The following is a 25,421-nucleotide window of genomic DNA, read 5'->3' as shown; positions in this document are numbered from 1 at the left end:
CTCTAGTTTCTTGGTACAAATAACTGTCTCATGTACTGCAATTCTTGCAAACAAACAGAGGTCACCAATCTAACTATATTAACTCAACTAGATGTGTTTTCAGCTTGTATATGTCCAAATAGACAATAATGGAGAGTGATCATATTATGTTCACATATATGTGAATCACAATCAGTTTCTCTGACATGACCTGATAGTAAATTTGCTGTCTACGCATGGAGCATGATAGTAATCACCAGGGGTGGACAGAAATCATCAATACATCCAAAGTGAATTACCTTACCTTCTTGACAAAATAGGTAAATTATTTTGGTAACACTTCTACAGAAGAGTGACATGAACACATGACACTGCCATGACACATGAACTCTAACCCTAACTCTAACCCTAACCCTAACCCTATTCCTAACCCTAACTTGGCATGACAAAAACCGAATGACAGTTAATGGCAGAAGCGTTATGTCATAAACGTTTATGACTTGTTTATAATGTTTATGACACATTCATGACGGTGTCATGTCACTCTTATGTAGATACCTTCAAGTAAAGTGTAACCGTTATTTTCCCCCATCATGATAAACCTGAGGGATTACCTCAGTGACTCAAGAGGGCTCCAGCACAATTAGGAGATGCATTTTAGTGACCTCTGGAATAAAAAAAACAGAAATGGCACACAGATACAATCAAACAAAACATCAAAGAATGCTAGATATAGAGTTAGACATACAGTGTATTAGAGGCTGCATCAGCTCACCAGAGACGTGTTGTTTGTTGTTCATCCTCTGACTTACTGCTGCCTCCAGGGTGTGGTCGTCTTGCCTGCATCCCTGGACCTGCTGATTCCTCTCACAGGACCGGGAAATAATATAAATATTATATTAAACTAAATCTAGGATGAGAAGAAGTTAAAAGACCCTTACCTGCTCGCCCCAAAAGCAATTTAGACGACCCTTCTCTTTAATAAAGAGGAAAGAAATACATTACTGCCTTTTTTGTGTTTTAACTTGGTAAACAACTTCAACGTTTAAGGATTTTTCAGACCAAAGACCAGATGCAGAACTGGTCCCGTAGAACTCTGTAAATGTGCCCTGAAACCTGCGGCAAGCGCAACACAAAGCGCGTTTGGTCTAAAAAGCCTATTAGGGTTACTTTTATTTTAGGCAAAGAACTTTTTTTTATATAAATAAAGAACACTCTCTCTCAAATTCTAGATATTATTTTATAATGTTTACTGAAAGAATGTTGTGTTGTTTATTAAAGGCTGTTTAGTACTCTAAAGTATTGTTCTGGTGAGAAGCCATTTCAGAGAAATGCTTAAATAGATATTTATCATCAAAAAGCTCAAATATGGAAAATATATGTTATTGCATATTGCAGCTGGAAAGGAACCAGCAAAATGTTTTAATCACTAATCATTTCATTCAAATACTTTTTAAGCCAATGTTTCTCTGCTGGGTAAAACAAGGCTGACTTTTAAATGCAAGACTAAGCTATATGGGAACAGACAACTTCAACCAATTAAATCTGCTGCCTGGATCAAGCTTCTATAAGCTTTAATCTGCTGCAGTGCTCCACCCAGCAGCTGTCTGACATGTGCAGACTGTGAGAAGTTATATTTAATTGTTGGTATTGTTCTCAGTTATCTATACACTGGGTGGGAGTTGGGTTGGGTGACTGAGGCGGTCACTCTCCTCCCCTCGCTGCTCGCCAAGATAAGAAATGAAAAACCACCAATGTGTTAGAAAACACCCCAATTCACCCTCAGCTTCAAGGACTCACACTTGTTCACAATGAGTGATTCAAACTTGCTGTAAGTACGACAGTATTTTCAGATCTCTGTTTCTTCAGTGAGTAAAAAAATAATTCAGTAAAATTCACCCTCACAATATACTGTACAAGAACGTCTGCATGGAAATGTCTTTCAGTGATAAGAAACTGACAGAGGTCGAGAGTCTAAAAGGGAGAAAAAAGAAGCAAAAGAAGGAAGATGCCTGGAAACCAGAGGGACCCATGGACCCATTTGCTATGGTTTGTGTCTTTCTGTGAGTGCATACATGCGGTGATGTATGTGTGCTGGTGTTAGTTTGTGACAATGTAAATACTCTTTCCTGAGGGTGTACTGTATGCATATCGCACATGAAACAGGTAAATGTGTCTATTGAAATGACCGATTTTGGCTGTAGGGATCAAGCTGACTTATGCTGCTGTTTGACTGTCAAACATTTAATCTTCCTGGAAAAGATTATATAGTAACTTGTCCTTGCCCGCCTTGTTCTTCTCTAGTTGGACTCCCTTCCTGAGACAAAGCAGCAGGAGATCCAGAAAGCCCTCCACCTCTTCTCCTTGGGCCGGAGTCTGCCCAAGACCCTGCAGCAAGCCAAAAAACACATGTACCAATTCTGGGACACACAGCCTGTCCCCAAACTGGGTAAGAAACAATTCCTGTTCCTACACTCTAAAAACAAAAGCATTGGATGAAATCTATACTTAAAGCAAAAGTCTGACATTTTGGGAAATGCTTATTCGCTTTCTGCAGGAGAATTAGATGAGATGATTGATACCACTTGCATAAAGGCTATAGCCAGCAGCAGGTTAGCATAGCTTAGCATAAAGACTGGAAACAGGTAGCCCGACTTACAAAAAACAACCTACCAGCAGCTCTAATGCTCAGTAGTTAACAGTGTAAAAATGTCAATTACTTTTTTGGGAGGGGTTATGTACTGGACTATTTCTTGGCTCTGAGCAGTTTCCAGGCAACCAGCGGAGACTTCAGGAAGTTGCTGGTCACAGCAAAGGAATAGTTCGGCACACTTTTTTCTTTTAACATAACATGTTATGTAGCAAGCTGTGGAGGTGTTGGTAGGTGGATTGTATTACCTTTGGACAGAGCCAGGCTGTTTCCAGTCTTTATGCCAAGCTACACTAACCTGCAGCTGCTGGCTGTTACCTTATATTTAACAGAGAGATGTGAGAGTGGTACCAATCTTCTCATTAACTCTCTGCCAGAAAGCGAATAAGCATATTTACCAAAACGTTCCATTAAGTTTAAAAATGTAAAAATGTACTATTCACTGTGCAGAAAGTCAAGAGTATTAAGTACAAATCCTTCCTTTGATTATTAAAATTGACAGTGTTTACAGCAACTTTCAAGCTACTTCTATCATTGTATTGGTACATTTCTATCTTATACAGCACATTACCACCAACATCTGTGGGCAGACGTGTTATCACATTCCCCCTGGTTGTGCATGTGAATGGAAACTGGGCAGAACATGAAAATACGAGATACCACTGCTGATCACAGCCCATATTGCCCAAATTTTATTGATTTAAAGTGACTATTATGTAACTTTTAAATGTTTCTGAAACTGTAATGTTCCATCTGATGATCACAAATTACCTGTAACAGCAAACGAGACAAACAGTGAAAAGAACTCTATTTTTATATAGTTTTTATTAATGTCTTTGCCCGGTCCGATTTTTTCCCGCAAAGTCACAAAATGATTTATGGCAGGTAGACGGCGCTACAGAGCACACATTCTGAAGGGTCACAGATCTCGGCTGAACACTGGAAAAGCCTGTTTTAGTGAGTATGCAGGTAGAAGGTAGCAGGGGATTTCTTTATGTAGGCCTAATTGTATTTTATAAGTTATCTGTTGTAGTTATGGCTGATACTGGGGCAGGGCCATCACAGAAAAGAAGGAAATTAAACGAAGAACAACTAAAAGCTAAAAGGGAAAGTGAAAGACAACTGGCAAAATCTGAGTCACACCCAGTTGGCTTTCAACAGATGGAGACAATTACGGGATTGTAAATGATTCAAAAACGTCCCGAATTGGCCCTCAGGTATGTAATATGTCTATTTCATTCATAAAATAACTTTAGATTGCGTGATGTGGTTGTACGTCAGTAGCTGACATGAAATGACGCCCCTCTTCCATTTAGCGTGGACGTTTTGTTCTTTTTAGTCCGTGTTTGTGTTGGCCTACTATTTTCTTTTCACTTGTTCCCCTGTACCTGTGTGAAGCGTCCTTGGGTTTAATGAAATGCGCTATATTAATCTAATTTATTACGTTGGTTGCTACAACAAATTATTAATGCTTTGGCTCGTGACACATTGACAGTGATACCCAGTTTAGCTCACGATACAGCCAAAGTAGGCTAAGTAACTGTATGCAAAACTTGAAATTCAACGATGCATCTGTAACATATTCTCTTATTGTAAATTAATTATTATCTGTCTGAGTAAAACATTCATCGCAACTATATGACCTCCCCGTAACGCTAACTCCTAGATCTTTACGTCAGCAAGTGTGGTAAAAACACTACTGCTTTTGTCCAAAGGGGGCGCTGAAATCAAGACAAACTGAAAGTTACATATAGTCATTTAAAAAAAGATATAGATGGACTTCTCAGTTGCACAGACTTTAATGTTCAATTCCACTTTAATGTGTGCTTTTATACAAAATAGTAAGAAGAAGAAGAAACCCTATCATCCAATTTTAGCATTGTCATTACAGAGCATTCATTTTAAAAAGCCATTACTGGAAGTCCACACATCGTTCCCTTTAATTACAATATTGAGAATGAAGTTATGTATACCTTATTTGTATTTCTTTATACTTGTGTGCTCAGGGGACAGCATTGTGACTCATGGCCCAATAGTGGAGGGTGAAGCCAGTGTCCGTAAGGAGCCCTACTCTCTACCTCAAGGTTTTTCTTGGGACACTCTGGACCTGAGCAGCTCTACAGTGGTAGGTTTCTTACTGCAAGTTACTGTATGTGTTAGAAACTGCAACCAACATCTGTCAAATTCTGGTCTTTCAGAGCACGGTCTTTTCTAGTGTGAAGTTTAAGTAAAATTGACTCACATCGAGGCACATGCAACATTTTTCCATCTACGTATCAATGCAGTTGAAGGAGCTATGCACTCTGCTCAATGAGAACTACGTGGAAGAGGATGACAACACTATCAGATTGGAGTTCTCGCTGGAGTATCTGCAATGGTAAGCTTCAAGCAGGCGCATTTAGTCACTTTTGATTTCTAGATTTTGAATGTATGTCAGCCAAACTTTCTTTTTAAACCTTTTATTCATCTGGTAAATATTGAGCAGTGCTGTTTCAGCTCTGTCTTGCATTAACACACTTTAAAAGTGCTCAGTACATCTAAAACATTTCTTAGCCTCTGAGTTGCAATAAAGGAATTAAGGCGTTGGGAGTCTAAAAAGGACATAATAATTTTCCCCACTCGAACCCTCCAACACACTGTTGTCAGTTACAAGCCTGCTACTCTAATCTCTTTACCACTGCCTTTTTCCTCTGTGATCTGCATAAATGGTATCTCCACCTTCAGGGAACACTTCTATCAAAACATAATAACATTTACTTTGATACTAATAATTAACATTAGCATTCCATGACATGGCACAGGTCTTTCGCCCTGAGATTAAAGAAAGCTGCTGTATTCATTCAGCTGAGTCCTCTCATGCTCAATTCTTTTATTGGAAATTGTATTAGAGTTTTTTTAACTACTCCAGCATGTATTCACAGAGTCATATCGCAGTTGCTCTCTCCCTCTTTAGGGCTTTACAACCTCCTAACTGGCTGGCCCAGTGGAACTGTGGTGTGCGAGTAGACGCCAATAACAAGTTAGTCGGCTTCGTTGCTGCTCTTCCCGCAGATGTCCGCATATATGAGACGTGAGTGGCTCATCTGCATATGTGTGAAATCTGATGAGCAATATTAGTATTCAGATCACTTGCCAACAAAACTGTGGCAATTTTATCCACAAGTGTCTCAGAGGAAATGCTTAAAACATGCTTTCCTGCAGGGAGAAGCGGATGGTACAGGTCAAGTTCCTGTGTGTTCATAAGAAGCTACGCCTCAAGCGGATGACTCCAGTTCTGATCCGAGAGCTCGCCAGACGGGTCAACCAGCAGGGCCTCCACCAAGCTGTCTACACAGCTGGCATAGTGCTGCCCACACCAATGAGCTCCTGCAGGTAGTGGTTGCTGCACAGGGTTATTGCACACATTTTTAAGGGCAATTAGCACTTTTAAAGCCCTGAAAAAAACTCTTTCATAGGAGGGGTGGGTTTTGACTTCAACTTGAAATTTCACATGGCAGACTTCTGTTTTTATCGCTGCTTCCTTTGAAGCAGCAGAGAGCATTTGGAGAAAGGTGATGTCACGTCTTTCTTTGCTGCCAGGTCACTGTCAATCAAATCCTTTCAAACCACTCCCACTCAGTCATGTTGATGCATATTAGCTGAGTTTTTAATCCCAAAATGTAACTTTAGTAATATCTTATTTAGTTGTGAATATTTTATGTTATGGAGAAATACTTTTTTATCTGGTTATTCCCCTAATTACCAAACATGCATTCTTTGTTTTAAGTGTACAGTACATATGCTATTTCTTCCAAACAAGTATGTCACAATGAGCAATTAGCTTTAGTTATGTACCTAATACATCTCATCTTAGGTATTTCTCTTACAATGCAACGTTATATCTTTACTGTCCCTACCGAATAAACACACTAAATCCTTTAGGTGCTGGCATCGCCTTCTGAATCCCCGAAAGCTGACGGAGGTGACCTACCCAGGTCTGAGACAGAACATGAACCTGCAGAGAGCGCTCAAATTCAACCGTCTGCCTGAGGTTAGTTTGTGCTGCCACCAAGAGGCAAAAACCCATTAATGCCATTGTAGTCTGCCATTGGCCTGACATCACAGAGTTTTTAACTGACTGACCACTGTTAAAAACACTTTTTTTTTTCTTTGGCCTTTCTTTCCAGTTAAGGAAAGATATTATTACCTTTTATTTGTTTATTTTATTGTGATATACTCTGTATTCAATGATTGGGTGATTGGATTTTACCTTGTAAAGCACTTTGGTCAACCTGAGTTGTTTTTAAATGTGCTATATAAATAAATTGACATTGACCAAAATGGGAAACTGGGAAAAAAAGGTGTACACAAAATGATTAAAGATACTGATTTTTAATTATCAGGAATTTGTGGTAACAGTCATAGCACTTATTGAAACGTCCCTCCTCTCTCTCCCAGGTGACAAAGACACCAGGTCTGCGCCCTATGACTAAAGAAGATGTTGTGGGGATACACTCACTACTGCAGGCAAACCTCCGCAAGTTTTACCTCAGCCCCGTGTTGTCTTTACTGGAAATAGAGCACTGGCTGTTACCAAGGGGGAATGTGATTGACACCTATGTTGTGGAGGTCTGACATTACAATTTGTCAATTTCGATTTTTAATTTCTTCGGAGAGGGAAAAGCTGTCCTCACCAAAAAATACTCCTATTATGCTGCAGTAGTTAATGAGTGATTCACGTCCCTTCCTCACACACAGGGTAATGATGGCACACTGACAGACGTGGTGAGTTTCTACAGCGTCTCCTCCAGGGTGCTGAATCACCCTGTCCACACTGGACTGAGAGAAGCTCATCTCCTTTACGTTGCCTCTACCGCCACCGACTCAGTGGACCTCATGGAGGACACACTGGTCCTCGCTAAATCCGTGAGTGTGTCAAAATAAAAGTTCCATTCATTTAAGAAGTACACAAGGTGTTCGACTTTAAACCTTTTCCTCCAAACTGCATGCATGCAGTTAAATGGTCAATGTTATTTTTAATTTAAATTTGAAAAGGGTTATTAGCATCAATGTTTTTTTGTCAATTTCTAGATTTGGTCTACTGTGTATTAAAACAAAAATAAATGTTCTTTTCCTTGACTGACAGAAAGGTTTTGACGTCTTCTCTGCTCTCGAAGTGATGGATAACAGGAGTTTCCTGGAGAAGCTCAAGTTCAGCATCAATGACAAGAGCCTTCATTACTACCTGTACAACTGGATGTGTCCTAAAATGAGCCCAGACAAGGTACTGAATGCTGTAATATGTCCACCTGCCAAGACACGTTACAGTCATTCTCTGTATTCAAAGCCCAAAGTCACGCTATTGCTTTCTGCTGGAAAAAAAAATATCAAGATTTTAAGTTCATCATCTAGTTTCTTATAAAAGTAGAATGGAATTCTTGAAAATACAAATACAACTCTAATGTGTCCTTATGCATATAGCTTTAACCGCTTTTACACATATTGGAAAAAATGTAATCATTGGCCATTCAAGCAGTTCATTTTAAGTGCATTGAGGGGGTAAAGTTAAAGTCCTAGAAAACAAACTCACATTTCTAGAATGTAATGTAGAATTTTCTACCTTATCAAAAACACACAGAAAAGCTAAAAATAAACATTGTTTGGAAAACTGTTTTTATGTACCCAGATTCATGATGTACATTTCCTTTTATAGCCAAAAAATGAGGCTGCTGGAAATGATCTCATTAGAGCTAAACAATGTGTTTAATAGCTGCCAGTCATCAGTAATTCATGGTAATGGCTGTATGTTTTACAGGTGGGCTTGGTGTTACCAAACTAACCTGCCACTGAAAGAAGACGAAGAGTGGTGAAGACAAAAGGACCGGACTGCTTGGCACTGATGGTGGATATTAAACCGCATCATCAGCATGCATTTGGGTTTTAAATATCAACTGACAAATTGTAAAACACAAACACACTCACAAGTCAATGAAAGAAATAAAAAATATAGAATTCCATTTGTAAATACATTCGTCATCTGGATGTCAGTTTTACACTGGGTTCAGTGTTTCTGTGACAGGACAGGAACTGATTGCTTCTGACTTGATGGAGAATTGTACAAATATAAAGGGTTCAAAAGATGTACCCTGTACATCTAGTGTGTGTGTGTGTGTGTGTGTGTGTGTGTGTGTGTGTGTGTGTGTGTGTGTGTATGTGTAATTCACATAACCTCTGGTGACATGACACATAATAATAGAGAGACCAATACACTTATTTATTTAGAGGAAACGGTAATTCATCTCACTGACGCACCTGTAAGAACAGACACACACACATACACACACAATCTCATCTCATATGCCGATACAATCTATTTCAGTGTGCATGTAGCAGATGCATTATGCTAGGCGTAATTGCATTCAAGTTAAATCTCATGGACATGATATGAATACAGGCTAAATGTTTATAAATCAGAAAGCATGTTTAGGATATACAGGTTTTTCCCTCGCAGACAATTCGTAAACAAAGCTATACATTAAAGTGATAGATACTTACTTTGAAGGAAATTACTTTATGCTCTCACAAATCTAAAATCCATATCTTACAGTTCAAGAAAACATGCCATTCTGCCGTTTTATCACATTTAGTTAGTCAAGTTAGAGCATTTCAGTTAAATAGTTTTTTTCTTTGGTGTTACAACAGCCATTGATTACTAGCTATAAAACCATGATGTTTGTCTAAATGTGAAGAGCAGGGGGCGCTGCAACCTTAACATTACAGAGAGCCTCTTTTACTGTGAACAGCTGAGTGTAGATGGAGACAACACGTGCTTTGCCTTTTATTGTTGGATGCGTAAGAAAATCACTAACATAAATCAAGTGTGTGTTTGCGTGTGTGTAAGACAGTGACAGACATGAAGACAAAGAAACACAGAGGGATAGATAACATGCTAACAAACCTAGCTTTATGATGCCTTCAGGTCCTGTCGGAAATATAGCAATTATAAGTTGGCAGAAAAAAGGTTTGAGTAATACAATGGCAAATAGCTATACCCCACTACAAATAACAGTCCTACTTACATTATAGCTAATTGAAAGAACACTGAAAAAGTATCAGTGATGTCCTCTTTCAGTCTGTTAGTATCATTTGTGTAGCTGATGCCAAATCTAACTATTCTGAATACTCTTGGGTAGTTGTTCCCAACCTGGGTGTGGGGCCCCCTCCAAATGCAAGATACATCTAAGAATCTAAAAACCTGATTAATGGGGCAGGAACGAGGTAAAAACATGGTTCTGCTGCACTAATTGAATTTATTTTGGGGATTTTTTTCTCCCATCTTAGTTTCTTTTATGCGTGTGAAATATTGGATAATTTAACTTTTTGTGTCCCTTACAAATTAAAGGACCTGGTAAGTTTAGAGGAAAATAACTTTTAATCACTCTTAGATGGGTTGCAAGCTGATCAAGTAGACGCTACATCAATTTGAGGGTCAGAAACTAGCCATTGCAAATTATTATATTTTAAAGTTGCAAAAGCCTTAACTGTTAAGTACTGCATTCGTCAGGTGGGCTAAATGGATCAATGTAGTGTAATACGTTTACTGCTACTAGGCTACTAAATTCTTAAAGGTCCCATATTGTAAAAAAGTTCAATTTCCATGCCTTTTTTTTTATTATAAAGCAGGTCGAGGTGCTATATAAATACTGTGAAAGTATCAAAATGCTCAATCCACAGAGAAATGCAAGGCCCCCAGGAAGTGTGCCAGGCTTTGAAGCAAATTGAACATAGAAGTCAAACAGTGGAATAACAACTCCAGGCCCATCATGTGATGACCTCTGGCACCAAAAAGACTTTTTTCCCATAGACTTACATGGTGAAAGAGATGTCCGTAAATCAGTCAATACATTTTACAACCCCTGCGAAATGACTCGTTTCACTGTCAGAATTTGATCTATTTGGTCCGCTAACATTTGGAAAGTCTAGGAGAGCAGCAAGATTAAATCTTTTAACCCCCATTCAAGTTAGTGGAGCTCCAAACCCAAAGTTCCTGGCACGACCAGCGGAGGTCTCTAGTGCGACTGCTCTGTGGGCCGCACAGTGCGGAAGCAGACAGTGCCAATCATCAGCAGTGCCGGTCATTTTTGGCTCCATGATGGCTCCATGATGGCTTCATGCGCCACTGTAACGCTGTATCCAGTTCTTATACTCATGAGAAATGCACACAGCCCGTATTCAGAAACAGTGCCTTTAAAACGAGCCATCAGGACGCTCGTCGGTTGTGATGTCACAACTATACTATATGTAGGTAGAAAGTGCTGCTAAGGCCCGTTACAGTCATTCCCTGGCTGCAATGACGGTGCAGAGACTCTGAGAGCCAGTTGTAGAAGACCCTGAAATGCTGACCAATCAGAGCAGACTGGGCTTTTCAGGAGGGGGCTTAAGGAGACAGGCGCTAAAACGGAGCGTCATGTGAGTGTGACTGAGAAAAATAATGTTGTTTTTTTTTAACAGTAAAACATGTTACCATGTTCTAGTAGAAACCCAAAATACAAGTATGAACCTGAAAATTAGCATGATAGGGACCTTTAAGTAAGTATGAGTACCTACAATGTTTTTGTGTGAATATAATTTGTCACTTTACGCTTCTTTTATTTTCTTACTGTACCAAAAAACACACTCGCCTACAAACAAGTCATAGTTTGGAGCCGGTTTGGAGCCCGCGTTTACCTGGAGGCACGTGAATGCATCGCTGTTTTGGGCCAATCAGAAGCGAGAAGGCATTTTAAGTTTGAAGTTAGTGGACCTGCCAGCCCAGCAGCTCTCAATGCCGCCTCTGCACCCTGCCCGTGCAGGACAGAGCCGTGTCTCCTCTTAGCTTCGGTGGAGGATGCGTGAAGAAATCAAAACGGTTAAGACGAGTTTCGATCTATTTCCATTTTTTTTTCCCATTGTCGTCGAGGACTCGCTCTTGCCGACTGAACGGTAGTCGACTACCAGTGACGTGCTGCGGTTAACGTAAGCATAGTCAGGAACTATCCAAAACATAACTAGAGTAATGTTAGCTAAATGTGCTGTTAAACCCTCAGTGTGGTATTTTGTTTGAACAGCTATCTTAAGGGTCCCACAGTTATATCTCCGTGGATGTTGTGTTTGCTGAGGCTTGAGCAGACCTCCATAAAGGACTGCAGGTAGGCCTATGTTATGCACAGTATGAAGTGGCAGCTTATGTTGTAACTTAGTAATGAGTATGTTGTTGCAATGTAACTTACCTCGGAGGCATGTGCACAGACCTGAAGCTTCTTTCTCTGAATGATTTGAAGTATTTGATAGGTGTTTTCAGGATTTACAGGCACATTATTCGGTACAAATGTTACATTCATGCATATGATGCGTAGTTTTGTGTCGAAACGCTGTCATACGCACACTCAACAGCAGCTGTCATTGCATTTGTCAGTGTAGTTTCCTTCCTTAATCATCAGCGTAGTTCTGGCGGTTGGGGCTGATAATCGTCCTTTTTTTTATTGCTGTTTAAATTTGCACTTGGAAGAAACACTTGTTATTTGTACCGTTTTGGCTTGTGCCTTTGCATAACTGCACCCTAGAGCAACACTAAAAAATTTTTTGTTGATGTAGTCCCTGTGTAACATACTGTATCAAGTGACAGCTGGTATTATCCTTCCACCCACTGTTTTACTTTGGACTTGGCAAATTGGTCAACAGAGATCGAGTCGAGTCAGTCCCTTTGCAAACAGTGACGAGAGAGAGAGGTGAGCATTTAGGGGTGATTTCAGCAAAAACCACCTGTGAAAACAAAGTGATAAGAAAGTGAAGTGTGAGAGAGCTGAAATGGCTGTCACTCTATACCTTATTTTTCAACTCTGCTGTGTGGAAAAAGCTAACAGTAATGCCAATACAGACTAAATTACGTAAGTTGGCAAACAATTGTTTGGAATCAATTTCATGTTTATCTGTGCTATGCAAACACGTGCAAACTGCTTGGGTAATGTGTACAATGAGATTTATGAGACTTGTTTGATTTCCTTTGAGATATGGCCACCTTACTCTTTGTGAGGTGAAGCCTTTGTTTATTCAGTGTGTTTCTGTGTCTTTCAGCAGTCATTTCCCTATGATTTTAACTGGGCCCTGGCTCTTAGCACTTGTCATCAGGCTGTGGATTTAGAGGTTTATGTTTAAAATTGTGAGAACAAATATGTTTATTACACTGTATCTTCAAAATGTACTATGTAAAAGTGCTATCAATGATTGCAACATCGGCTGTTTGTTACTTTTTTCTCAAATGATAAATAGAATGAAACTAATTGAACCTTCATATCCGAGGGCTATGGTATTTGCCGCTGTACGGCATCTCAGTGGCCTGTGTCACAACATGTTTACCAAGATCTACCTCAGCCGGCTGGTGTTGAGCAAGACAGAAGACGAAAACTGATGCGTGCCTTGATAAGACAGTGTCAGACATTAAGCAGGACAGCACAGGTTTGTGTTACACATAACTCATTAATCAGAGGAAGCTGCGTTGTGTTCCTGTTGTTTTGTTGGGAAATACAGAGAATTGATGGTCACAGGGCACAGTATCCAGCCTGTGCAGAGCAGTTGGAGCAAAACGTTTCCGAGCAGGGTGTGGCTCTTGTAATGCTTGCATAGCTCTGCTGCTCTTTACCTGCACTCTTCTTTGGACCATGTAAAGACCCCAAACAAAGAGACAGACGCTCCATTGTTATTGATCAGAAGTGAAGTGAGTGTTATGTGGTTGTGGTAAGTGTTATCATTCATCTGAATGCCTCATGTCAGTCTGGGGATTAGCTTCTGCAGGTAAAATTGTTACTCAACACTGGTAAGAGGGCTTTTTATTTGGAGGTGGAGGAGCATGCTGTGGATGAGTGCTCCTGCTGCAGTGACATGTCTTGTCCTACACTCAAACATCAACTTGTTATTTTTTTTGTTTTGAATCAGAGCAAGTCGTCATAGATTAAGTTTTAATTCCTGAATTGCCTAATATTAAGCAAGGAATAAAAGAGTCTGAGTCACAGTGTTTCAGGATTTTCCTTCCTCCTTAAGCTTCAGATTAGTTAATGGTCTCTCATTTGGCTTTTAGTCTGTAGGTTCTGCTGCTGTTTTGCCAACCTTCTGTCATGAAGGTGTAATTTTGAGATTTTATTGGTGCACTGAGTGAATGCACCTCCCACAGAGAAGTTGCTTAGCTGACAAGTAATTGAAGGGATGTAAAAAACAACAACCTTGTGTTGAATCAGGATTGTAAATTAGATTTAAATGGCTAATTAAGGTTTTAAACAAGGCTCTAAGAGGGAAAGACCCAAAATAAGTACACTTGTGCACCCAGGTTGCCTGAGTTTAGTTCAAAATGTGCCAATATTTACTTTTATATCTATTTTGGATCGGAGATGAGATGGTTTGATTATTGAAACCTCTCCTATTATGCATTTCTGACTTGCAAAGAGAGAGTGAAGGAGCCTGATTGTGTCCCTTTCTGATCATATTAAAAACACTCAGGAATCACTAGCCATTATGTTATAGCTCTACATAATCTATGAATATGTTTTACACAAGTAAGGGAAGCATTTATTCATTGTAGTAGATATTGTTTCACATGGTCAGCAAGATATTAGTATTTTAATTGATCATGTGGGGTCTTAAGCTTCACCTGCAGTTAAATAACACGCTGCAGCTGAACTGCAAAACTTGGCTGCAAAAAGTCAAGCACAAGACCCACCCACTCAACCCCATCTCTCTCCAGTCTGACCTATCCTCTCTCCTCAGCTCTCAGTAGGGTTGGTTGTCGGCTGCACAGCCAAGAAGTTCTTCAGTACAAATATTTATATAAAGCAGAAGGGATGTGGCAATGTTAGCAATGGGATCTCCATGGGGAAACGTGTGAGGGGGTTACCCTCAGGCTAATCTCCACTAAGACATATTTATAAACCTAGCTAGCAGTTAGAGTGGACCGCTTCCAGCTTCATCACCAAGACACTAACTGTATTTGGTCAGTCACTGCACAGCCAAAGCCCACTTCACTGACATCTTTAACCAGGGTAATATTTGCATGGCACATGGACATATGGTTATACTTCAGACTTTTCATTTGATTTGCGCAAACATAATAGTTTCCATGTGTAGGGGCAGCACGAGGCTTCTCTCCATACTACATTTCAGAATTTCATCTGACACCAGAGAGTGTTTTGAATCTACGTTAAAACAAGTGAGTTTATGGGCAACCTTTTCTGTGCATGTCAGCCAGAGTTGTATTGCCCTGTGCCCATGCGAGTGACAGATGTTGACATGAAACATCCATTAATAAAACATAAGCACAAACAAATGTATCTTTGTAAACCATATAGGGATATATTCAAAGCATTGTGTTTAAACAGAGCAACCTTTTAATGCAATCTATAAAGAGGGTGTAAAACTTGCCTTGAATTTATCCTTTAGGGACTGGTTTGCAGAGAGTACTTAAATAATACTGCCATTATTCAGCTTATTTTAATTTTATTGCAGTAAATTGTGTGCACAAGTCTGTGTATTGTACTATGATTTCAAACATATTTCAATCATCTCTTCTCTTCTAACTCTTGACAAGAAAGCAAATTTAGCCCATTTCCCAAAATGTCAAACTATTCCTTTAAACCTGACACAAACGCAGTGCCCATGCATATTTGTTTTTCCAGTAAGATAATATCATATGAAGAGGCAGGACACACTTTGAATCAATTTCTGTGTACCTCATTAAGCACTAGGGTATATGTATCCTTGTATACAGCATCTTAGGCATTTTTTACAGGTATTTACAGGAAAGGCTAATGGCCCCAATGGCCTCAGTAGTGCTTTCCATAGTGTTCTTCCATTTCTGCTTTTGTTCCACTTAAAAGAGTTTAGTTGGTATTACATGGTTAATACCACTACTGTTACTACTTCATCTCTCAGCCATAACCCATCCCCCTGCAAGACAGGAGACCCTTAACCCCTCCACCCCCTGCTCAATGCAGCATTCCAGCTGGCCAGATGGTGAGAGAGAGAGAGAGAGAGAGAGAGAGAGAGAGAGAGAGAGAGAGAGAGAGAGAGAGAGAGAGAGAGAGAGAGAGAGAGAGAGAGAGAGAGAGAGAGAGAGAGAGAGAGAGAGAGAGAGAGAGAGAGAGAGAGAGAGAGAGAGAGAGAGAGAGAGACCCACCAGGATTCACCGGATGAGACATTCCACCCCACAGACCCCCTCCCTCCCACTCTGCTCAGTCTTGTTCGGGGATGAAGTCCATGTCGATAAGTTGTTGACAAGTGGGAAAAATCACATTAGATGGTTTCTCTGTAGTGAACCATGAGCAAGATTGACAGAATAAATCACTCATTTCTGTGTTTAGCCCAGAATGTTGATAGAAATAGCTAGCGTTGCATGCTTTTGACACATAGAAGTCATACCACAGTCACAAAATATTTGAAAATTAGGATACATGGACGTGACCATGAGTGGAATAATTGTTGTCATGCATTTTTATTTAGAAACTAGTACAATAAATGCTAAAAGGTACGCATGGAAGAGGAAAAATACATTCAACAAAACATCAGTTGTACTTAAAGTAACTGGCTAAGTTCAAGTTTTAAAATAGTTGAAACAGCTTCGATTGAGTGTACTGATGAATTCCTCGGTCAATTTGCAAAGTTTTTTCATCAAATGTTGGCCAGTTGCAGCTGCTGGAGCAAGACAATGCTTTCCGTATGTCAGAGTGCAACAAAGCGTAGCAACCGGTGTGAGTGTAGGTGCTTTAACTGTAGCTACTACAGTACATCTGTCCCATAAAAAAAACTGTGTGGGTGTTTGTTTTTGGCCCACATTGACTTATTAAAAGGAATCCAACATAGCACATTGTGTGTTGTGAATATGCTAGTGTGCATGCCTATGATCCCCTAGCTAGATAAAGCCCCATAAACCCCACCCTTCCCACTCCACACTCCAGCTTCCATGATTGCAGCCTTGTTGGAGAGCCAGTGTGTATTTCTGTCCTGTTTTTGTGATTCTTCAGTTGCGTGTCGGTGTGCACTGCAGTGTGTGTTTCCATGTGAGTTTGCTTGTTTGCTTTCCCATACGTCACATTTAATAGCTCCTTTGAATGCGGCAAACAGAAAGCAGGAAGGCTGGGACAAAGAGCCAGCCTGTAAAAAAAAAAAAAAACATAACAGAATAGAATTCTTTATTTTCATTGTACAGGATACAATGGAATTGGATGGCATTCATCTTGCCAGATGCTTCTCTGTGTTAAACTTCATAGCTTTATTAAGTTTAAATGACATGCTGTTGCCCCCCTTGACAAAGATTTTAGGGATGGGAAAGCAGCATACTTTGTGCACAGTATTTGCCTGGTGACAATGGTGGCTCAAGCAGGTCAGTACAGTTTTTACAGTGTCAGTTACTTAGCTATAGCCGAGTGCAGGCATGAGTACCCAGGGGGTTGTTATGTCAACTGCTTCTCGGGTGACTGGCTACAGTCAGCAGGACTTCTGGTAAAAGGGATTTGAGGGAGTTTGTGTCTGTGTGAGAAATAGAGGGGAGGGAGAGGAAGGAGAGGAGGGAGAGGAGGGAGAGGGAGAGATGGATTAGTCTCAGGCCTTGTTTTGCCCCATCCTCCTCCTCCGCTGCAGCAGCAGAACTTGTCCTCCCTCCACCCCCGTACCACCAGAACGGGGCCCCTTGGCACCCTGGAGACACATGCCCCACAAAGCCATCACATCCACCCCCACAAAAGCCCATTCTCTCCTCAATCCTTTCCATCTTCTTTCCTTTCCCCCCTCCTCTGATCTCTGTAGTTTTCTTCTTTCTCTTGTTGTACCAACCCTTCTCTTTTTATCCTCCTTCCCTTTTTTGTATCCTACTCCACCCTGCACACTCTTCTTCCTCTGACTTTCCTTCCTCTATCGCTTCATCCCCTTCTTTCCTATTTGCCTTGCAGCTCAAAGCCAGGGGAGAGTTGAGTGGAGGTGCAACGATGAATCGATGAATCAACGTCATCTTAGGCTTTGGGAAACACTGATCCACATTTTTCACCATGTTTTGACATTTTTATAGATCAGACAACTAATCGATTAATCGAGAAAATAATCGACAGATTAATCGACTATTTTATAAAATATATTATAAAATAATCGTTAGTTGCAGCCCTAGAGTTGAGTCATGTGAATGAAGGGCTTTTGCCATGTTAGACAAACACAACCCTCCTGTCAGAATCGTCTGTTGAAGCTCTCTACTAGTGAAGGCCTGTCTCAACAGGATGAAGTGTTGTTGTGAGCCTCTACAATTGCAATTAAAACTTCACTCTGCCAGGGGTTTCAGGCAGGGTACTTTAACTGCTGAATGATTTCTTTTTAATGAGAAACACATAGGCCACTCTGTATGTGGTTGATTGTTGTATGAGGGTGGCTTAAAAAAGTGTGACACCCCCCCCCCCCCCCCCCAGTTTCTGATGTTGTTTGGTCAGATAGATTGGTTAGAAGCCAATGCTTAATGTACAAGATGGAGTTAATGGATTACAGACTGATGACCTGTGATCAGGCCTATCTGCTTTAAATGGTTGTAGTGCTGCCACTAACGACAAATTTTCTTTGCTGTAATCAAATCGGTATATATTTATGTTTAACATGAAGTATACTACTGCTTGAGTGCAGTTTATCAATGGGAAACATACATGTGTACAGACAAGGCTAGCTGCAGCAGCGCCGCGTCAGACATGTTTCTGGTGTGTAAAGAAAAAAATCCATGCAGCTGAACACAACAGAAACACCACACTCATACCACGCAGGCAGTGTGTAGCTGCTCATGTTTACACTTGCGTGCATGGCAGGGTTTAAAACGTTACTGCCAAAGGCAAAGTAGCCTGTTTTACATCCAAAGACAGTCCTTGTACTTGTCAAGAGTTAATAAACAGTACAGACTTGCTTGCCGTTTCATTAATAATCATATACTTACGTTCAGAGGCAGAGTCGGGACTTTTCCTGGTGGGCCGGTAGTGTTTCGAGGGCGCGAGGGCTGGTCTGATAATAGTTATACGTTGCAAGTTCTTAGCAACACCATCCGGCGGCCGCTGCGCCCGCGCCGCTGCCCGCGCCGCTGCCCGCGCCGCTGCCCGCGCCGCTGCCCGCGCCGCTGCCCGCGCCGCTGCCCGCGCCGCTGCCCGCGCCGCTGCCCGCTGGTCAAACTGTGCAGCCTCTGCTCAACTCGTAAGAAAGAGGAGAGCAGATTAACCAGCAGGGCGCGCACAGACTGGTGTGGAGGTGAATTACAGTGAGCCGTTTGATACAGGAGACCAAAAATAAATAGGCAGTCAATAGTAAAACGACGACGTCGACTAAAAAAAATTGCCGTCGACTTATTTTAATGGTCGATTACGTTGACTAATCGCGGCAGCACTAAATGGTTGGTCACATGGCACGATAACAAATTTTGCTGGACGATAAATTGTCCCAGAAATTATTGCGATAAACGGTAATATTGTCGTTCTGAGACCATTTTCATCTGATATAATGATAATGGCATAATAATGCAGGTACACCTTTTGAAAGATCAATAAACTTTTATTTCTAAAGAATATTTAACACTGGAACTGGAAGACATTTTAAATATCCACAATATGTCTTTGATCTCCTTTAGTATGTCGTCTTTCATGCCGTTTACAGTTGTGGAATTGCCGTTTGTGACACGTATGTTCTCCCAGGTAGTTCGTACTGGCTGTCAAATGTTTGCAGCATTCATCGAGTGTTTGTGCGATAGACTACAGACTGTACTACATTTAACAATTATTTATTAAACACTAAATATTAAATTTAAATAATATATAATTAATAAATTACATCTATCTATATCTGTGTGGCTATCTGCCACATGGCGAGTAAATGTTTGCATCAAAATAGTTCTGTTTTTCAGTCTTTATTTTGGCGAAGGTGCAGCTACTTTCTTCTGCTCCTCTGCTGTCTGCAGGTCGGAGCTTCGCGGGGGCGGGCCGACACCCACACACACCCACACACACCCACACACACCCACACACACCCGCACGCACGCACGCACGCACGCACGCACACACACACACACACACAAACACTGGCGCACACACCAGACGCCAGCCACCACGTCACTTCTGTTTACTGATAGCTATCGTTTACATCAGGCTAATTAATTAGCTAGTAGGTGGCGATTTTTGGCAGCCAGCCTTCCAAAAGAAAGCACAATGAAATTAAATAACCAATCATTAATCGTTGACCGACAAGCAGGTGTCTCAGTTCACCGTCTGGGAGCCTCTGACACACTTTTCGCACTCTGTGTCCGCAGACAGCTGTAGGCTTGTACCGGTTAATGTTCTGTGCATTGTTGGACACATGCAGCCACTTTCTTGAAACGACTTGCGAGATTGACAAGTCCACAGCAGCGTGTATGTCCGAGCCTGTCTCTACTGCCTCCACCTGCAGGTTGTCAACTGTGTGCTTTGCAATGAAAGAGAGAAAACAGGACGCCGAGTAACACGGCGGATATCGCTCATATATTTATTTCTTTTTTTTTTTTTGACGGCGCCTTAACTGCAAAGTGCTGCGGGAAACCCTGCTCCAACTCTCAACTAGTGTTTTCTCTGTTTCTCTCTCTCTCCGCCAGGAGTCCCGCCTCCCCACAGAAAGAACACGCGACTGACAAGAGGGTTCACTCCTCGTTACGCTAAGGAACCGAGAGTGGTCCTCCAGTCTCTTTGGTAGAGAGAGAGAGAGAGAGAGACAAGGAAAACAAACAAGAATCCAAATGGAAATTATCGCGGCCGGAAAAACTATCGAGCTAATTTTTTTTATTGTGCGATTAACTGATTTATTGACTATCGCGACTAGGTTGCAGTCATTTCACACCCATGTACACAAACATGCAACATACTGTATAAGTCTGCATTCACAAAGCCAGTCCAGCGGGGGTGGCAAAAACACAGGTCTTTCCATTCATTTTCAATGGGGGTAGTGCGGGGGTTGCCGCATAGGGGGTGCCAGAAAAAAATATAGCAGCCTGTGGCGAAAAGTTTAATTTAAGTGACACCGCCGCACCACCCTGCGGAAAATCGCCGGATCGCTGTTTCCCGGTTTGAACGCAGCTCAAAACATAGGACACGTGCCATTTTACGCTTCCTGGCGAATATTTTGAATATTAGTCAACAGTAGTCTGGTATGTGACTTTGGATGCATATTAAACAGAATAAAGGAACGATTTGATTTTCCTTTAACCCTGACTAAGATTTTTATTGTAGCTTTCTTTACACTCCAACATTGGTACGAAGAGTTGGTATAGTTAGGGTTACACATGATGACATTACGTAACCAACCCTAAAAGCAAGGAAACAATACTTTTGAAGGTCGCCCAGATTTCTGCTGCATCCATCTTTTCTTTTGCTCCTTCATGGTCCCTGAGCTTGTCTGAAAATTCCCCAGAGCTGCACCAGCTGAATAACTTTTTTTAAAAATGGACCGCCAGTCTGTTTATTGCCTGCTGTCTTTGCAATCCATGCACTGGCACCTGATTTTCCCAGTGGAGCAAAGTTTCCACTCTCCACCCTCTTCCTTCAGGAAGAATGTGTGTCAGGAGCTGGCTGTGTCTGTACTTTTGTACATCGAAGGAAAGTCTCTCTGATGTTTGCAGTAACTTTATGTGGATTCCGGAAGGTTTACAGTGGCAACATGTTGTCTTCGTATGAAGCGTTGGTGCTGAACAGATACCTTGTGTAATGTGAGTGCAACCTTATGGGGGCGAACATAATTGTCAAAATGCAAGCAGTTTTCAGGTGTAAATCTCGGCGTAAAGTTTCAATGTAAGATAAGAAAAAATAAAAGACTCTTTAGGGAATTCCAGTTAAGCTGAACTGACACAATTTTGAAACAGTGGGCACATATAAGACCTTAAATGTTTGCTAAACAGAGCTTGCATGCCCATTGCTTGGGCCTTGGCCAATAAGGTGACCAGACCAGATTATCGCTTTATCTATTCAAGCTTTACTTTGGGCGGTACTCACTTAAAAAGAAAGCCCTAGCCTGATTTTTTTTTTTATACAGTCAAAATCCCCTACTTTTTCCATGCAAATCCACTGCTTATGCGTAGGGTGTAGCCTGCATTCCTGCTCTGTCCTCCTGTGTGGACATGTATATTCTGAAAAGATACACAGGCTGGTGGGCCACAGGTCAGCTTTTGCCTCTGAGGCAACTTTCTGTCTGGCCCAGAATGAATGCTCCCTATGGATCTGTGTGACAGGTATACGTTTCCCATAATAAGCCTGCTTCCTATTGCTTCACCGATGTAGATAATGACGTCGGAGTGAGTGAGTAACAATGACATAATTACATTTGACTGGATTTTTTTTTTCAGGTGCTTTAGTTGACTCACCTTTATCAAAATATTGTACTAAATCAAAGCACCAGGCAGTAACACATTGAGGATATAAGGACACCATACTGTTAAACTACAGTGAGTAATTCCCAACCAGGGTTACACAGAGGTCTTCACCCTTAGCTAAAAGTAATGCGTAAGCAGCTAAAATACATACATAAAACAAATGGATAAACAGTTGAACTAGTTAGCTGAAAGTAACAGATAAATAATAGTTGATATAGCTAAATGTATTGGGGTAAATGGTTGAAATGCCCAGCTTCTGTTACTCCAAGTGGTAGTAGTACAAATGCAAACTTAACCTAAGCGACCTAAACATTGACAGTTCAAGTGTATGAATACGCTATTGCTATGTGCCACACAAAAAAACTACAGGGTTCATTGATATAGATAAAAAGGGCGAAAATTCTCCTCACTCGTCTTTGAACTCTTCGTCTTGGCTTTTGCAACTTCTGCATTTATCAGTAGGCCTTGAACCACTATTATGTAATCTCAAGCAACTGCTTATAATCACTGACTGTCTTTGCAGAGAAGTAAATATTTAAATACTGGACCATTATGGAGTACTTAGACTTGTAAGAGGAAATGATGACTCTAAATCCGATACTGTCGAGTACAAAGGGGATGTCTGGCTGTTGAACCCATTCAGAGTTTTCTCACTGCCCTCACCCATCCTGGCTCTGTTTTGGACATTTGCCAGGTTTATGAGTAACATTTCCTGATTAATCGAGCATTTATGAAGGAGGATATGGGGCACGGTCAGGAAGCGACACACTTGGCCTTTGTTGACACAGATCTTCCTCTTGTCGCCAGTAACAACTCCCAATGGACAACGGAAGGTCAGAGAACACTTCAGTGACTGGAAACTAAGGACATGGTTTGTTTACATGCCCTAGAGGAGCAGTTATTCATATTGCCCGTGTAAATAAGCAGGTGGAACTGGTATAACTACATACTGAGCTAGACAGACGCACGTCCGAGAGTTTTCAAATATCTTTCTTACATTGTGTTCACCAACAAATCCCTCAATTGTGACACATGTGACACTTGAGTGCATCAAGCTTATTTCCCCTACACCTTTATCACCATGTTCTGAATCAATACTAGCACATTAGATCTTTTTCAGAGCTCTCTCATTGAGGTTTTGGTCCTGCAGGTCTCTGTTTGCTCCACTTGTCTGTGTATCTGAAGAAATAACCATAAATAGGTAAAGACACCTTGGGGTTTTTTGGCAGTTTAAAACACCTACCAAAACAAATTCCCGGGTGAGTCCACATTTGCTGATAGGGGTGATGATTTTTCAAGTATGACTCACAACTCTGTTTTCAGTCCCCCTTGTTGTTAAAAATAACACAAGCAGCGTCCAAACAAAGCAGCCTTGATGTTCTGGGTCTCCACGGACAAGCTTTAGCGCACTGTTTAGCACTCCTTTTATAGGTAGTGACCTAGGTGAATTATGTAAGCATGTGCACAATCCTGAAATCAACATTCAAACTCAGGATCATTTTGCCTTCATAAGGCAATTCACAGACTTTTGGAGCGACATTCAGTTGAAACCCCAAAACAAGTTAAAGCTATCTGCTTTAGGTTTTGATGGGGAGAATGGCTGCTACCTCAATTTTAGATATGTTTTGGCATTTTTTACCATTATATTTAATGGACTTCACAACCAAAATAAACCTCATCTTGAAATGCTAAGCTTTTTACCCTACAGCAGAAATGTACTACAACTCTCTCGCGCTTCAAAGGCTTGAGGCTGGGTAGTAGTGGATTAACCGCTACCAATTGATTATGCCTGCATATTTGACAAGCCATTTGTTTTTCATATTATGCAGTCAATTCCATTTAAAAAGCTTTAGCCGCATCTGATCCTGGTTACCTTCTTAGAATATGTTCTAGTTTATGTTCTAGCTAAGTTCAATTGGCTACGGGTACTTGTTGCTGGACTACCTGGAATGGAATTGCTTAGTGCTGATTTATTTATTTAACAAACATGGTACATGTATTTCTACGTACTGCAAAGCATACATTTCCCAGAGCATAGGTGTCTTGGACATCTCTGGGAAAACAACAAGGAGCAGACAGCATGTAATCGTCCAGAAAAGTTACAGTTTATGGTTAGACTAAATTTAAATCCACACAAGGGAGGGAGGCACTGTTTAGCCAAGCACTGTTATTCTAGGTGGAGGAGGGAAAGTAGAGGTCAAGGTGAAGACTGACACACAGACACGTGTCCCCCGACATATACACTTATTTCCTGTGTAATAATTCAAAGCCATATTTTTCAAGGGTACCAAGAGGTCCTTATTCCTGGTTGGTTTTATAGCCCAGCAGGTGGACGGGGGTCAGAGGGGTGCACTTGAGATTGGTTCAAGCTTGTCATCATTACAGAAAAGGCTCTTGGTGTCAGCTCATTTATTCCACATTATGACCAGACTCACCTTTCTATTCCCTCTTGTCTTGACCCATTCTTCACTTTCCCTCTTTTTTCTTTCATTGCTAACATTGTCCAGACACAGCACTTTTCATTTATATTATTCCCATACCCCTTTTCCTGGCCATAAATGTAAGAACCAATGTGCTGAACGTAATGTAATGTAATGTAATTTGAGGATAACCAGGGGGCTACTTTAAACCCCTGCCCCTCTCTAATATAAATAGACATAGTTTTATTCACGTTTTATCATTTCTGTTCTCCTTGGCTGTCCTCAGACATTAAGCCCCGAAGCATCGTAAGCGCACTTGCTCTGTAAAACAAAAAAAAGTCTGTGGAAAAGCCCCTGTGCTTGGTTTGGAACAATCTGAAACTGCGCATACATATTTTTCATTGTTGTTGTCAGCTGGCAATGCATTTGTGTCAGTGCACATTTCAAACCACTGCATCTGAGCCATATGTGTGGTTTTCTGCTTTGTGAATACTTAATGGAACAAAATGAGCTCAATTCAACCTCCTGGTTTTTTACCTCCCTAAATTTAATTTGAAAAGTCAAAAGTTATTAAATAGTGCAAGTTTTTTATTGTGCTAGATGTGAAAAGGAGATGTTAAACAAATGATCTTTTTTAAAGCCTGTCCCAGCATGCATTGGTTCGGAGGCCATGTGCACTGTGGATAGGTTGCAAGTCTTTTGCAGGGCTAGCACATGTAGACAAACACATTCACACTTATTGGCAATTTAGTTTCTCATGCTCTGTGTTTATAGTAAATACATAATAATTATGAGGAAGGATAATGTTGAAGAGGTGACTGGCCTTTGACACAAAGCCTCAACTAAGTGAGGAATAAAATGGGATGAAGATATTTTATGTGTGATCTTCTACTTTCTCTTCTCCTCCCTCTTTCCAACCGGCACCAAGTGAGTCAATGGAACAGAGGTTATATGAGAGTCTCACTGCGGT

The 25,421-nt window shown here is 40.9% G+C and overlaps 2 protein-coding genes across 5 annotated transcripts in view; both read left to right on the top strand.

Moving 5' to 3' along the window:
• Positions 1-1,740: 1,740 nt before the first annotated feature.
• On the top strand, positions 1,741-8,481 carry LOC116061538 (glycylpeptide N-tetradecanoyltransferase 2-like). 2 transcript variants are annotated; one of them, XM_031315799.2, is made up of 12 exons: positions 1,741-1,810; positions 1,926-2,028; positions 2,284-2,428; positions 4,636-4,754; positions 4,915-5,006; positions 5,583-5,699; positions 5,831-6,001; positions 6,551-6,659; positions 7,067-7,237; positions 7,367-7,534; positions 7,755-7,892; positions 8,424-8,481. In XM_031315799.2, the coding sequence occupies exons 1-12, from the start codon at positions 1,791-1,793 to the stop codon at positions 8,445-8,447; spliced, it is 1,377 nt and encodes a 458-aa protein (XP_031171659.1). In that variant the 5' UTR covers positions 1,741-1,790; the 3' UTR covers positions 8,448-8,481. The 2 variants fall into 2 exon arrangements, with proteins under 2 accessions (XP_031171659.1, XP_035853693.1); XM_035997800.1 differs by lacking the exon at positions 1,741-1,810 and having other exon boundaries at positions 1,926-2,042.
• A 2,913-nt stretch (positions 8,482-11,394) lies between these two features.
• Positions 11,395-25,421, top strand: part of svild (supervillin d) — a 51,828-nt gene continuing 37,801 nt past the window's right edge. The window contains exons 1-2 of one of the 3 annotated variants that reach the window (XM_031315002.2): positions 11,413-11,623; positions 11,716-11,796. The gene's annotated coding sequence lies outside the window, so the exon portion shown is untranslated. Of the gene's footprint in view, positions 11,797-25,421 lie in introns of all 3 variants that reach the window. The other 2 variants (XM_031315003.2, XM_031315004.2) reach the window with 2 other exon arrangements.

Source organism: Sander lucioperca, chromosome 22 (assembly GCF_008315115.2).
Source record: "Sander lucioperca isolate FBNREF2018 chromosome 22, SLUC_FBN_1.2, whole genome shotgun sequence".
Taxonomy (NCBI): domain Eukaryota; kingdom Metazoa; phylum Chordata; class Actinopteri; order Perciformes; family Percidae; genus Sander; species Sander lucioperca.
The sequence above is the reverse complement of the archived record's forward strand: the minus strand, read 5'-3'. Positions and strand labels throughout refer to the sequence as shown.